This window comes from Mustela nigripes, chromosome 3 (genome assembly GCF_022355385.1).
Source record: "Mustela nigripes isolate SB6536 chromosome 3, MUSNIG.SB6536, whole genome shotgun sequence".
NCBI classification, from domain to species: Eukaryota; Metazoa; Chordata; class Mammalia; order Carnivora; family Mustelidae; genus Mustela; species Mustela nigripes.
Genome location: NC_081559.1, coordinates 160,631,932 through 160,648,128, shown reverse-complemented (window position 1 = coordinate 160,648,128; position 16,197 = coordinate 160,631,932). Strand labels below are relative to the sequence as shown.

Genomic DNA, 16,197 nt, shown 5'->3' with positions numbered 1-16,197 from the left:
ATCAAATTCTCTTTTTTTCCTCCATGTGAAGAGTACTAGTCCATAACAGAAGTATGACCAGTGGGTAATAATGATTAATGTCAGAGGACTCAAAATGTAAATAATATTACACTTGTCTGTATATATTGGATAAAGGCAATACAACCATTATTTCTAAGAGAACCAGATTAACACAGAAAAGAGAAAAAATATAACGAAGTAGGAAAAAATAACCCTACCCCTGTGGGTAAATTTTATTTTATTTTAAGATTTTATTTATTTGTTTTTGACAGAGATGGACACAATGAGAGAGGGAACATAAGCAGGGGGGTGCGAGAGGGAGAAGCAGGCTTCCCATGGAGCAGGGAACCCAATGTGGGGCTTAATCCCAAGACCCCGGGATCATGACCTGAGCCAAAGGTAGATGCTTAACAAATGAGCCACACAGGCGTCCCATGTGTGGGTAAACTTTAAACCTAAGTTTGGGTCCTGCTCTCTGGAATTAAGGCAACAGAAATAAAGGTAAGAGATATGATACTAAGTCTACTGTGTTCTCTTCAATCTTGTTTTTATTGGATCTTGAAAAACTCCCCAAGCTGGGGAGTTGAACACTGTGCTTTAGGCTTTAACTGTCAAGAGACGGTGACTTTATAATGTAGAGATAATATGTTTTTGTCTTATTGTTGATTTTAATGAGGAGTTACTTTGCTGTCTTGGGAAAATGGTAATACTGTTAATATTGTTGATAAAACAACATGAAATGATACACTTATTATTAAATACATGAAGATTTCTGATAGATGCCAAAAATCTCCACAAAGCAATACAAAGCAGTAAGTTATTAGAATCTTTCCACATCTAGCTCCCTGTCAGTAAGAAAACTGGTGAAAAAGTCAAGGCAACAAGACCTGTAGATAAAAACAAGAAATTCATATGTAATATGCCTCTGTTACTAACAAATCAGTCATTTACATTTTCATAATTGTGAATTTCTCAAGGTTTTTGGATTTATGTTAAACTTAGGGGACATCAAATCATATAAAGAATACATTCAAATCTAACCATCTAGAAAGTTACCAAGAAATAAACTAAATATCCTCACACAGTCCATACATAGCTATAAATCAAAAGTGTAAAAGGCTGTAATTGATTATATGCCAAGTGTGAATCATCAGGTGTTATAATACCTAAAGAACCTACCATTGGCAAGTGGTTCTTATATATTGCTGATGACACTGTGCTTGAGACACTTATATATTGAGATGACACTTACAACGTTGGCTACTTCATAACTAGCAAAGTCTATAATTAGAAAAAAGTTTAATGACCCAGCAATTCCACTCCTAATCACATATCCAAGAGAAAGGAAAACATATGTCCACACAAGAGCTTAACACAAATGTTCCTAGAAGCATCATTCATAATACCCAAAGGTGGAAAGAATCCAAATGTCCATCAACTGATAGATAAATGTGGTATGGCCCTACAACAGAATACTATTTGGCCCATAAAAAGGAACAGAGTATTGGCACCTGCAACAATATGGATGAGTCTTGTAAACACTATATTGTGTGAAGGAAGCCAGTCACAAAAGACCACAGATTAGGTGATTCCACTTGCATGAAATGTCTAGAACAATCAAATATGCAGAATCAGAAAACAATTAGTAGTTGCCTAGATCTAGAGAGGATTGGTAATGGGGAATGAATGCTAATGGGTACAGGGTTTTGAGGGTGTTGTGTGAATGTTTCTAAAGTGGATTATAGTGATGAGCATACGTCATGAATATACTAAAAAAAAAAACCACTAAATCATACACTTTATTTAGGTGAATTATATGGTATGTGAAATTTATCTCAATAACGCTGTTAAAAAAGCTCAGTAGAGATCATTTAGAGGCACCTGGGTGGCTCAGTCGATTAAGCATCTGCCTTTGGCTCAGGTTATGATCTCACCATCCCGGGATGGAGCCCCAGGGAGTCTGCTTCTCCCCCTCCTCCCCTCTCATGCTCGTCTCACTATCTCTATCTCTCTCTTTCTCCCAAATAAAAAATAAATAAAATCTTAAAAAAAAGAGAGAGAGAGATCAATCGGATAATACTCTTTCTCACCATATCAAGATTTAGTGAAACAGTTCAAAAAATGAAAAAAGGCTAGTTGAAAATTAGGGGAAAAATGTGGCCAATCCCCACAAACCTGTAGCAGACCTCCTCTTAAATCAATGGTTATTTTTGGTATGGACTGTTCTGGGCCTGGATTGCCACTGTGTTTACACCACTTAGCTTCCAGATGGGCAGAAGCACAGCATGGTCCTATCAGAATCCGATTTCTTTCTTTAAGACTTGTTTTAAGCAGAAAATCATTTATGCTGAGTAGAAACGAAGACCCAAGAATTACGCCTGGAAAAGAAAAAAAAGGAGAGGGGTATAGGTTATAATTATTCTTTGTCAAAAAAGTATGTTTGAGTAAGAACTATCCATATTTTTAAAAAGCATTAATTTATCCTTTGTTAGTCTTCTTTTTCAGTTGGCTTTCTCCCACAGTTTTACGCTACTTACATAGAATTCTAGTAATGAAGCAGGTATGCCTCTTTCACATTCCTAACAAAAAAATATTTGCCAAAACATTATGACTTTTTCCATGTGTGAGCATTTTAGGTTTTATGAGTAGAGACATTTTCATTAAATTGTGCAAGTTTTTCAAACAACTACATTAAGAATAAGAACAGCTGCTTCATTTGTCTATTGTTAACATGATGGGAAAGGGCAATTTTCTGTGATTTCTTATAGTAACAAAGTAAGTATATTACTTTGCTAGACACTCAAGTTTTTGACTGGCCTATGTTAAAATTCAAAACAATCAAAATATATAACATGTGTTTTCTAAAAATTTTAGTTTAATCCAAACTTCACACATCATAACCACTTGAAGTTTACAAAGTCTTAAAAACAGATAGTGGCAGGTTAGATTTATGAGAAAAACTATATGCTATAGTTCAAAGTAAATATACCCAGAAAAGGAATACACTTTAAATTGTAGGTTTTCTTTTGAACTTAAACTAGAAGTGTAGATCAAAACCTTTTCATAAAACCAACAGCACACTTTAAGATATTTGGATGCAAAGTTAGAGTGGTGGGTTAACTTTCCCCAAGGAGCTCATATTCTGAATTGTCATTGTGAATATTGAATTTCACCAGACCACATTTGTAATGCCCATGGCTTATTTTTCTAATGATATTTGATCCTTAAAAGAGATGAAAGATTAAAAAACACCTTAGGCCCATAGTCTACACGTTTCAGAGTACAGTACCCACACTGACTCTTCAACTCTGTGGAGAATTGAAAACTTCATGTAGGTTGTATGCTCCTACTGCAGAAATAAGACCATAAATTCTAATCTTCCACGGAAGACATCATACCCAGGTAAGTTAAGGCTAAGACTTCAGTTAAAATTTAGGACGGCAGAAATCCGTTTCATAAATTTCAACTCTAATATGGCACCAAGATTTCCATTTCATTTATACAACTTTCTTGATTCACAACTACCCCTCATTTAGATAAAGAAAAGAGATAAAACAGAAAATTAAAAAAAAAAAAAAAGAAACAAACAGGTCCCCAAATACCCAAGAATCAAAAATTATCTCCATTAATGGAGTTTAGAACACAAGCCATAACTTCCTGATCTAATTGCAATACATTTCCTGAAATATTTACTTCTCAGTAGTAAATATCTGCTAAATGAAACATACCAATTAATTATTCCAAAATTTCTCATAATGGGGATTATGGAAGTATAGGCTTGATTCAGTACAGTCATCCAGCAAATGAGTAGTAAGGGAATGTTAGAATTATATTTCCCTTTATTCCCCAATATATGCATCTTCATTCTGCCCTAGAGTGAAATACCCAATTATCTGGTAGTAATCTTAATGTGAATATTCTTTTGGTTCCTCATACACAAAATGTTTAATACCAAGGGCCTCCTAGGTTGCTTACCTCATTTAAGGTTTATTATTACCTGGCCAGACACCCAGACTAAAAAAACTCAGGGCCCACTTTGGGGGCTCTTGTTCTCTTATCTCCATGACTTAATTTCTAGATCATTCTGTCTATCTCCGTTATTTTAAAACACCAAGGAAGAGAGACTTTGGTAAGCTAAATGATTGAAATGTAGACCACATCACTTTCAAGCTTTAGTAGACTGACCATTCCGGAAGCAAGACCATCTGATTCAGTATAGGACTGGGCACAAGAATAGCCCTTCAAGAAATACCCCACCAAACTGAATTGCCAGTATAAAATGTGATCCAATGTTTATGTCTCAACATATGTTTTAATTGACAAACAAAACAGCAGAGTGCTTAAATATTTGCCATTCTTCATTTTGCATCACTGTGTCATAGAATAATAAGGTAGGATGGAGAAGACCTTAGAAGCCATCTATGCCAAGGCCCCCTCCTCTAAAAAATATCACACAAAATCCTTTTTATTTTGAAACAATGTTAGAAGCACCTAAAACTTGCAAAAATGTGCAGAGTTCCCGAGCATATACCTCTTACCTATGTAACCTGAGCAGATATACAGAAATCAGGAAATCAACACTGATAGCATACCAGTAAGTAATCTATAGATCTCATGTAAATTTTGCCATTTCCCCCACAAATGTCCTTTGATGGTCTGGGATCCAAACTTGGGATCCCCACTGAATTTAGCTCTCAGTCTCCTTAGTCTCCTTTCTTTGTCTTTAATGACCTTGATGTTCTTGAATAATCCAGGCCAATTATTTTGCCAAAAGTCTCTCCATTTGAGTGTATCTGATGTTTTCTCCTTAGAATGAAGTTATACATTTTTGGCAAGAAACCCCGAGAAGTGATACTCTTCTCCATGTTACCATATACTGGGGAATGTGATATTGATGCTTCACTACTGGCAATATTAACTCTGACTGTATGACTAAAGTGGCATCTGCCAGGTTTTGCCACTGTAAAACCGCTTTTTTTGGGACACCTGGGTGGCTCAGTTGGTTAAGCAGCTGCCTTCAGCTCAGGTCATGATCCAGCGTCCTGGGATCGAGTCCCGCATCGGGCTCCTTGCTCGGCAGGGAGCCTGCTTCTCCCTCTGCCTTTCCCTGACATTCTGTCTGCCTGTGCTCGCTCTCTCTCCCTCTTCTCTCTGACAAATAAATAAAATCTTAAAAAAAAAAACCAAACTGCTGTTTTTTATGAAAATAACAACTATCTTGTGGGAGATATATGAAGATCATGCAAGTATCCTCTTTTACATCAGATTTTCACCTGCTAATGTTTTAGCAACCATCAATGGTTGGTGCATGCAATGATTATTACTGTGGTGTGTGATCATGTTGCTTTTCCATTTTTCTTATTCTTTCTATTCTTATTCTTTTATTTCCATTCTTGTTCTTTTCTTATTCTTTCCTTTTTCTTATTCTTCTACATTTATTAATTAGCATTCTGTGGTAAAAAGAGCTGTCCTTTCTACCCCATTTATTAGTTCAACTCTGTATTTCTATTAGTATGGACTCAAGGGTATTTATTTTATTTTATGGGTTATAATTTAATACTATCATTTACTTTGTTGCTTCTGCCCAGTTCTGGGCACTAAGAACCCCTTCAAGTTGGGTCCTGTGTCCTTCTGATATACCCCCAACATTTTTTGAGAACTTCTTCACTTTCTGGTCATCTAAGATGTTTTAGGTTTATCTTGTATTTTTCCCATCTCACCTATGGCATCAGCCATTTCTCCAAAAAGAGTTTCTTTTGCTGAAGAATGGTATCTAGAAAACAAAATCTGGGTGGTAGGTAAGCTCACTGTTACTAGGGCTTCACTGCTTCTAGGCCATCTCAGCAGAGAGGGCTACGAAGCCTATAAGGCACTAGAGAGTGGTTTCTAGCCTTCTCTCTTTCCTTATTTGTACCTCTTCCTATGACAGTAAGAAACTTGCTGAACACCCCTTCTAATGTGCTGATTTCTAATTATCCCTGGAATATCACTTTGAAGTGGTGAAAATTAAAGCAGAAGAACTAAGACAGACATAAAGGACAGCTTCATGGGAGCAAAGTAATTACCAAAGAAAAGTCTACCAAAAGAAAGGGCTAATATCTATCTCTAGGAGTCTTGTTAAGAATGGGCTTGACAACATTTTGTCTGGCGCGTACAGATGAAGGAGATTACCTTTCTCACTCTATAATACCTTTCATTTATACAAAGATATTTGCAAGCATATGATAAAATCTTTTTAGAAGTAACTTAATACATACAGAATTTGGATCTTACTAGATAGTTCTACTATGCAGGAACTACTCAAATACTGATATTGTACTGTCTAAAGTAGTTCCTGAGGTTTTGCTTAAAAAAAAAAAAAAGACTAGTACTGGAATGACAAAGTTTACATTATTACATCTTATGTATATTCTCAGAAAGTATCTATCTCTTCTCAAAGAACTTAAGTAGGGTTGATAGAAGGCTTTTCTTAATTCCCCAAAGTTATACAATTAGAAGTATTTATCGCCTGGGGTGAGGAAGGACATGAGAAAAAATTCTAAACTTGAATTATTACAAATAAATATAGAAATACTGACAGCTTTTGTGTCACTGCATACACTGTTAAATGCATGAACACTTCACTGTAGTCATACAAATCCTATTCTTTTTTGCTTGGTAGAGAGAATGGGATACCTAGAATCCGTGGGAGAATAAAGATAAAGGTCGGGACTGTGATCTCAGAAAAATGGCCCAGTAGGAAGCCAATGGTCAGGCCAACACCTGGGAGCCTGCAACAAGAGGAAAGCCAGGCAGACTCAGGTGTGTGGTGAGGAGAGCAGGAGGAGGCACAATGTACCCGAGATACAGAGACCTTACAACTGAGGTAGGCACTATTCCAGCTGTAGCTTTATTTCAGCGATAATAGAATCTAAGGACTGCTTTGCCAGAAAGTAGGCTTGTAGGGCTGGAAACTGGCCAGACTTATTGATTTTCGTGTTTGATACTGTTCGGAGTTGGCTTTGGTTCAGGCATGTGTGTGAGATTCAATGAAAATCAATGAGGTACAGTAATACCTTTGGAAGAGTGACCTTTTCTCTTGCTCCCTGGCTTTGAAGTTAAGAAAATGAAGGCGCTGGAGCTGCTGGCAGTCCCTATGTGGCGTCTGAGGCCAAAGCTATGTAACAGGGAGGGGAGATTTAATGGATTCTGCCACGCCTAAGGACAGTGCCAAGTCCCAAATCAGCTTTGGTTGGGTTTTCTGTCATTTACAAGCCAAAGCATCCCACCTGATAGACAGTCTCTAAGTAAAGGGATTGCCAAGGGTAACCCACAATCTTCTATTCTTACTCCTTACCTCTAATCCCTTATTCCAGTGAATTTCTCTACCCTCAAGGCTTTAAGGACAATTTCTTAGGAGAGTAATTCATAACCATGCCTAATTTCTTAAGCCAGTGCTACTCCCATGCTTCTAACTGTGAGCCTTCTGGATATCTGAGATCACCTCCACCGTGGTTTTTATGCGTACATGGATTCATTACTCAACCAACATTTACAGGTTATCTACAACATACTGGGTATACGAAGGTAAAGTAAATAATTTGCATTTTTTTCTCACACCAGATTTTTCCTTGGCAATTTATCAGCCTCAAGTTCCAAGATCTCAGGAAGTACTAGAGGGGAAAACACAACCAACATCATGTGTAATATTGACACTGTTAAAAAACAGGGACATTTCCCTACTATCAAACAAATCTTTTTTTTTTTTTTTTTTTGCTTTGTATTCTTCTTTGTACTGTTAATTCTTTCACTCTAATCAAGTATTTGTGTACCTATATTTAAGTCTCTTGTCATTTTTTTCTTTTCTTTTCCCCAATAATAAGTCTACTTCTCACTCTCTTCTTAAACCTCTGTCATCCTTTTACAGTTTGAACTTGCCTCTATCGCAGGTCTAGCAGCATGGATTGTGGACTTGCTTAAACACACAGGGGCCAAAGGGAATGGAAGATGCTTATGTTGGCAGTGAGGACAGAGCACAGGCATAGACATAAGTCTATGTCCAAAGGCACAGACATAAGTGTGCCCTGCTTGATCCTTTCTGCCCCCTTCTCTGTTCTTCTGTGCCATACACCTACAAGGAAATGAGGTGTGGTTTGCTTGGGAAGCTTATGCAACTGATTTAACCCAACCCCCACATGCCCATTGGCCCAGCACACTGACTACACACACCAGTGGGCTGCGGCTTTGCTCCTCAGTAAGGGGTTCCGGTTACTGGTGCCACCACAGAAAGGGTTGCCCACAAGTAGCAGCTTTTAAGTTTAAAACAGAGTCTCTGTTCCCTTTTGAACAATTCCTGCTATTCTTTTTTTTTTTTTTTAAAAGTTACAACAAAATAATAAAAAAAGTGTTAGTTCAAGTGGTTTTAATCTTGGCGTAAATGACCAGTAATAAGAGATGATGATGATCACTTAATAATAAAGAGTGGTGATAAATTTCACAAAGGGTCATTTATAAATGGTAAACCAAACTTCACACTTTTACCACAAAATATGAAAGTAATCCCTGGGACCCGTGACAAGGTTATTAATTTTCCTTTTCCCTTTCTTTCACTCTGTGAGAAGCTAGCCTATGGGACATCGTCCTCTCCTGTTTGTTTTTTTATCAGGAAACATGCTAAATACCTTCCTTGGGATGAAATGAATCTTGTTTTATGTACAGCCACACACATACATCCAGGGCCATGGAGAATACTCAAGAGTTCATGTAAACTGGATACTTAGACATTTCAAATCTGGTAGAAATGGCAACAGAAAGTGCATTAAGGAATGTGTTTGTCTCCTTCCTAGTGGACTATGAATGTGCTTCGTTGGATAAAATGACTACATGTAAAAACTATAAAGAGCTATCTTCTTAGCGCTAGAAAAAGCCACATGATTTTGTGACATTTTATCTCATTTTATCTCTATGTGTACGTGTGTGTGCGCACACACTGCAAATAGGACAATACGTTTACGTTTGTTTCAGCTGGCAGATATATAGGTTATCCTTTACATCTTCTGAACTGTTCGTTTTCCTCCTAAATTTCCAAAAACAATATAGAGAGAAGAAAAAAAATTAAAGAACTATGCTGTGGAAATGTAAGATTTTAAATGGTCACTTAAACTTTTAAAGCATGAATATTAGTAAAGTTACTCAAACACTTATCAGGTCATTTTAAAAAACTTTTAACTTCGAAATAATATTAGGCTTTTACAGCAAAGTTGATACCCTTCACTCAGCTTCCCTTCAAGTTAACAATTACATAAGCTAACTTCCGTCAGCTATAATATGATTCTCAAAAGCCGGTAAGTTAATCTCAATACTATCAATTTATAGACCTCATTTGAATTTCACATTACTCCCCTCATGTCCTTTTCCTGTTCCAGGATCCAATCCAGGACCCCACACTGCATTTAGCAATTGTGTGATCAGGTCATTTTGACCGAGTCTATAACCTCTTCTACTTCCTTCTATTCAAAAGAATGCTTTTCTGCCTGATTTTTCCATTGGCCTCTTTCAAAAATCTGTGTTTATATTTTTAATTTCAGCCCTAGCAAACTAATGGCAGATATTTAATTAAACTAAATGAGGTGTAACAACATTGAGAAGCAGTTTCAGAAACAACTGGTACCATAAACAGAAATAATCTTGCTTGGTTTGCATACTGACATACTCTTCATTGAGTGTAAAAATTTAGTTCAAGGAACAAGTAGTTTCATGACCTTTCAAATCCTTCTTCGGAAGACTAATAAATGCAAACCACTTGTTTTGGAGAATGTTTACAAAATGCTGCCAGCTCTGCATCGTCAGTCTCTACTAGACACTTGGTAAGGCTCCTATTCTCTACATGCTGACTGTGCAAAACGCAATCCGAATCAGGGCTTCTGTATGTCATGAGGAAGAGTACTCAGTGATGACATGTACTAGCAAAACACATCCAGGTATTTTTTTATACAGCTGGAAACAATCTAAGGCTACCAGAAAATCAGCAAGCATGGGTTAGATACAGCTACAGGTCAATTTGCATAATAGTGGAAGCATCAGGGTGCCTAAAAAAGTGAGGAAGAAACAAATTTTTATAAAGACCTACGAAGAGATGATCCATAAAGAGATAACCAAAAATTTTTTCTAAGTATGGTTCATAAAGAGATGATTAAAACTCTTCTCATTTCTAGTTCCTTCAACTAATTATGTTAAAGTACATAAAAAATGGCAGTTGAGTACTTTAACCATGAACAAAATAAATAAACCTTGTCCCCAACCCCATCAGAATATGTAAGTTGATCAGATTGTATTTAATTACATTCTATTTTATAATATGCCTATATGTTTATACCTATTAATGTAGTAAACTAAAATGTAGCATAAGATTAATATAAACTAAAATACAGCACAAGATGAATATATGAAACAGAACAAAACAAAGCTGTTAGAGAACTACATTTATGTTGAAAGTGCTGCTGATGCTCTTGAACAAATTTACTACAAAGTTTAGCCTAACCGGGTGGTCCCCTTGCTAACATGTATCCCATCCAGTCTGATGATTTGCCATGGGTGGGGTTTCCAATCCCCATGTACTCTCACCCAGTCCTCACTGCTGAATAACCACCCTCCCCCCCACCCCTGCCATCCTCCTGCTCTAAGGCTCTAACACAAACCTCTTTTGGCCATAATAAAATGACAAGTAACAGAAATGGGACTTCTTTTTTTTTTCTTTCACATAAATTAAGAGGGAATTACTCATCAAAGATGAAAATGTCTACAAGTTGGTTATTTTTATCTGGTCTTTGTCTGGGAGAGGTATTTTTTGAGAAATGTTTTAGAACTCTCAGATTCTAGAAAAACTAAACTAAAAATACCAAAAAGGGTAATGGAGGATAAGCTTGGCCTCTTTCTTCCTCTCCAACTGCCACAATGCTCACTGTTTTCACAGTTGTGTCAGTTTATTAGAAAAATAAAACTTTATTGGACCATGTAGCCATTTCTTTTTTTTCCTTCCTCCCTTCCTTCCTTCCTTCCTTTCTCTCTCTCTTTCTTATAACCAGACCGGCAGATCCGACCATGCATACTGGAACGTGTATAGCAACCTTCTTAGAGGAAGAAACAACAGTAAATACACACTTCAAAAGTTCCTTAGATGAATGTGGTAGCTGGTTAATTTAATTATGTGAGGAGACTGCTGTGAATCAAAGTTTTTTTAAGTAAGTTACAGGGATGGAAGAATTGGTATAAACTTCCTCAAACAGTGTTGAAAGCAAAATGACTTGCTTAACAATTTACTACAACTGCTTAGAAATTTGTCTTGATCTGCATAATCCAGGTGTTTTAAGTCTGATATAAGTGACCAATCAAAAGCCAGGAGACCTATTCTAGTCCTCACTCCACCTCAGAATATCGCTGGGCAAATCACTTAATCTTTCATCCTTAGCTTAAGGGGGGAGTTAGGATTAGCTCAGTGGGCCTCCACCTGAGGTTCTTTGACCTGAGAGAGTTCCACATAGTAAGGGTGGTTCATGAGGTATTTTCCATATTTCAAAGACCCCGAAAGAAATCATGAATCTATCTGAAACAAGCTTGGAAGTGCAGTAAATTTTTCTTTTTGGTTACAGTCATATCGAGTTGGTGTAGTTACGTTAGCTATCTCATCCTAAATGCAATGTGTTTGGATCATGAGATCTATGAGAGAATTAGATTAAAAAAAAAAAAAGGGTTCTTGATAAAGAAAAGGATGATCTTTAAGATAACTTGCAACTCGAAAATTTAATGACCTATGACTTCAGCATTCACATGGTGCTGAGAGAGGGAAAGGAAGGAAGATACAAAAAAGACCAATATTTATTGAGGAATTTAATACATTTGTGCCAAGGAATGTGTAGGGTATTCTGAGTACATTATTTCACCTAATCCTTTCAGCAGGCCTGTGAATTCAGTATTTTTGCCTTCATTTCGGAAATGAGCTGTGTTGTAACTTTTACCACCATCAACTGCCAGTAAGTAGCAAGGCTAGGATTCAGATTCTGTCTGCCTCCTTCCAGCAACCAGGTTGCTCTATAAAAACTACTGCTATTTAGTTAGCTCTTAGTAATTTCATTTTTCCAACTGGCAACAGGGTTGTGAATAAATGCTTTTTCCCGTCCTCAGCTGTCCTGCATGGCCTCAGTATGTTATGCCAACATAGCCTACAGGTCCAGACGCCCAGCCAGAAAGTAAAAGAACATCTAGGATGTGTCCTCAGTCACTCATCACTGACAACGTTGCTAGGCCAGAAACTTTCCTAGCAAATAGCCTACTCATGGCTGATGTGGATGGGAGGGCAATATGCTGTGACCATAGGCAAAACTAAATGCTGTCACAAGTTCAGTAGAGTGAGGGAGAGAGATTTCCTCCTAATCTTCACTTTTTCCACTGTCCCAGCATGGAGGGCTACAACAGTTCTTGTTCATTTCACCTACTACTGACCTATAGGGTGCTACCATTAAGATGCAGAGGAGAGGCTACTGAGATCTCCTCATTACTGGGACTGGAAACTTTCTTCTCTAACAGCACTTTGAAGTGAGATATCTTTATGTCAACTGATAGTATTTGTGTTGTCTCAAAGGCCCTTTTTTCTCCTGTCTATAGAACATTGTTTTAAAAATGTATATATGGGAAATTTTTATCAGTTGCCCTTTCCCCTTCCCAAATGTACCTAAAACTAGAAAAATCATTCTTTACCATACCTTTGTGAAAACTAGGAAAAGAAATAAAGAGCACTTTTTTCCCTATACTACTTAAAACATACAAAGTCCAATGCAATGGGACACAACTCTAACGTATCGAACCTACGGCCAACAGTTTTCTAGCAGTCTAGATTAAGTTTAGAATCTGGTAACTAAAAACAATAGGAAGAAATAGACCAATGTGGCTAGAGACAAGATTGAAGGTGGATAGACTTGGAAGAGTATAATTGTACTGGATTTCTCATTAGGAGGAAGCAGAGTCCTATGAAGACTTCACATTCCCCAAGAGAACCATATTTACACAATTAACAATTCTTTTGTTGGAAAAAAAGCTTTCATTATTGCATGTGGACACATGTGGGCTGTGTAAAAAATATAAAAGATGTGTAACACACGGTAAACAGAAAGTAATGATCTTAAACAGGCCAAATCCTTGAACTCGTCATTAATAAATGTCTCTCCTGCATTCAGCTACCCGGGCTGCTGGGAGCCTGTTTTCTTCAAGTACTTCAAACACTGAAATCCAGGAACATTTATTATTTTAATCCATTACAGGCAGTGCTTGATTTAACTTTATTGGTTGTGGTGGTGGTAGTGGTTATAAGTGGGGGTACAGCAATGTTCTTTTACACATCATTTCAAAAGGGCTTAATTATATTTTATAGTTTGGGCCAGGAATTCTGCTTGTTTTTTGTCTAACAAGGTTCAAATGGAGTTCAGGTCGATGATGAATCAGAAGAAAAAGTCAGAGATGGTTATCTCTCTGAGATGAGCTCATCTCCCTCTACGAAAGGCTGGGCAGGTACACGATGTTCACTACACAGAGCACATGACAGTGCTTGACATCTGAAGCTGTTTGCTTATTAGAGGATTTTTAACACATCAGAAATGCAACTGAGTAGTTATCATCTTCATTTCTAAAGTAACTATCCTATGTATTTTAAAGGTTTCCTGTTAGAATCCAAAGCAGCTACGGTGACCACCTAGCACTAAAACAAAAAATGTATGTAAAGAATAATAATCATGTAAGACATTTTAAAAAATGCACAAAGCTTTTGAAACAGAAATATTTAAATATCCCAGTAAATGTGTCTGAACAGCATTCATCTCCCAGTGGGTTTTTTGACTTAAAAAAAAAAAACAACAAAACAAAACATCAAATATTCCTGATCTGTTACCTCTCTTTCTAAGGGTGCGAAAAAAGATCAAAGGTAATAGTATTAATATTACCTATTATTATCCAAAATTCCAGCTAATCATATATTATTGGATGTAATAATTACAACAAGGGGAATAAAATTTGCATGGTGGGATTTCTTCTCCATCGTGTGTGATTTTTCTAAGAAGAGGACAAGAGAATTACTCCCCCAGACAGCATCTTATACACTTATGATTTTTATTTCCCACCATATTAGAGAAACAATATGAAACACTAGTTTGGAAAAAAGTAATGAGAATTTTACTTTTTTCTCCTTATTTCTCATTTAATTTTTAGAACTTCCTATTCTACTTCTTTTGAATGTCTCAACAGTCCTCAGTATACACAGGAAAGTATCACTGCTGAAGAGAATCCATAATCTATAGGTAATTTTAAGAGTAAAGTAAGAGGGACACACTAGTTCATCAGTAGCAACTTTGAACCTTGTTATAAAGTAATAAGAGAGAATCGGACCAGGATTAATAGTGGTACTCAGTTGTGGGGTGAGGGGTGTCATGTTTCACAGACTCTAGGCCATCTGTTCTGCCTGCCTCCATTTTACTTCTGCAAAACTATAAACGCACCTCTACCTCAGGGACTATAGAAAGGCATTAGAATTCTTCTGCTTTTCATTATCACAAGATTCAGTAACTCATTTCATTGTCAAGATAATCCCCTTTTACTCTTTCTTTTGCGCTTGCGGGGTATGCCAAAATGACAAATAAAATCCCAGATGTTACAGACTCGATGAGGTCCCCACCTTTCCTTGAGTGTTGGGTTTATGCTACTTGGGATATAGTGTCAAAAATGACAGGACCCTGATGCCCACACCCAATACTCATTAAGGTTTGTTAGTGATTTGTATAGCTGTCTACAAGCTGTACCTCCACTTCAATCCTCAGTGGCAGCTTGAAAGTCAAGTGTGTCCTCCGGCTTTAACTGTCAAAGCATTCATCTCCTATTGTTCAGGCACTGGAAAGAGAAGCTATTTCTTAAAAGTAACAAAAGTCTTTGGGGTGTTGTAAATGGCTTGCTGTTGCGACATATTATTTTAGGTAGTCATATCTAATTTAATGTTTTATTTCCCCTTAGGCTTACTTGCATTTCTGCCACATCCAACAGCTATGACAAGGCCTTAAGAGATTTTCCTCAGGAGATCCAGTTAACTATGGAATGAAAAGCTGGAGCTCCACTTTGCATCAATTAATGACCAGATTTCATTTTTTCAGTACATGAAAAAGAACTTTTTTTCTTTATGTTTTATTGCTCTTGAATTCAGTGAACACGAGAAGAGGCATTTGTCTATGTGAAAAATAATGCGGCTATGCTTTCTTTCTCTCTATTTTTGTTTATACACATAGATAAGTGCATCTGGATGACAGAGGCGGGGATGGTGAAAGCTATTTAAACGACAGCTCTTTGACCAGAAGGAGTTCAGCTCATTGTTTCTGCCATGGATGACAAGTCCCCTAAGTGCCTATGGATAGGGAATCCTTGCAACTTTCTCCAATTTCTGACTAAAATGAGAACCAAGATGGCCTCACTTAGGCTCTTCCCCCAATCCTTTGTGTCACTGAACTTGTTCATATCCCATTTCCCTTTTTCTTATCTCCATGGAGTTTGCTAATCTAAGCGTCCCTGAGCAACAGCGAGGCAGCCTAAAACATAGCCATTCCACAGCCTGAATCGTGTACCCTCCTTTGCCAAAATCTAAAGGAGTGCCGCCCTAATAGAGCCATAATTTACTCTGACAAGGGGAGCTAAAGTCTGCAGCTCACTCCCCACCCTGCCTGTGGAAAGTGCTACACTGTGTTCACAATTTATAGCTATATACTTATGGTTTCTTTAAAACGACATACTTCAAACGGCAAAAAAAGATTGTGTTATGTGTGTAGGTGGGGGGAAGGGGGTCGTTTTTAAAAGAACATACTACAGAATGGGATGGATTTAATAGACAGCAAAAGAAAGACTATCAGCCTTTCCAAAATAAAAATGTTTCTGAAAATAAGATAGAATCTCTAAATGGGATTCATTTTGTTATTTTTTTCAGTATTATATACCAACTGAAAAAATCAAAGCACTACGTCTACTAGAATCAGACTTCAGAGCCATTTTACCAAAGACATATGGGAGAAGGTAACTATTCTAGCAGAAATAAAAGTCAGGTTATTATAAGTTGTTGTTACCCTAGCATCTGCAGAGTAGAATTTGGAAAAAAATTAAGTCCCTTGAAACTCTAATAGTTTAGGGTCACAGCATAGT

General features: G+C 37.1%; 1 protein-coding gene across 3 annotated transcripts in view; it reads right to left on the bottom strand.

The window, feature by feature from the left end:
• VPS13B (vacuolar protein sorting 13 homolog B) overlaps positions 1-16,197 on the bottom strand; it is a 756,179-nt gene that overhangs the window by 150,380 nt on the left and 589,602 nt on the right. For all 3 annotated transcript variants that reach the window (XM_059394925.1, XM_059394927.1, XM_059394926.1), the window contains one exon: positions 2,176-2,378. In XM_059394925.1, coding sequence (XP_059250908.1) covers positions 2,176-2,378 — 203 coding nt within the window. The remainder of the gene's footprint in view (positions 1-2,175; positions 2,379-16,197) is intronic.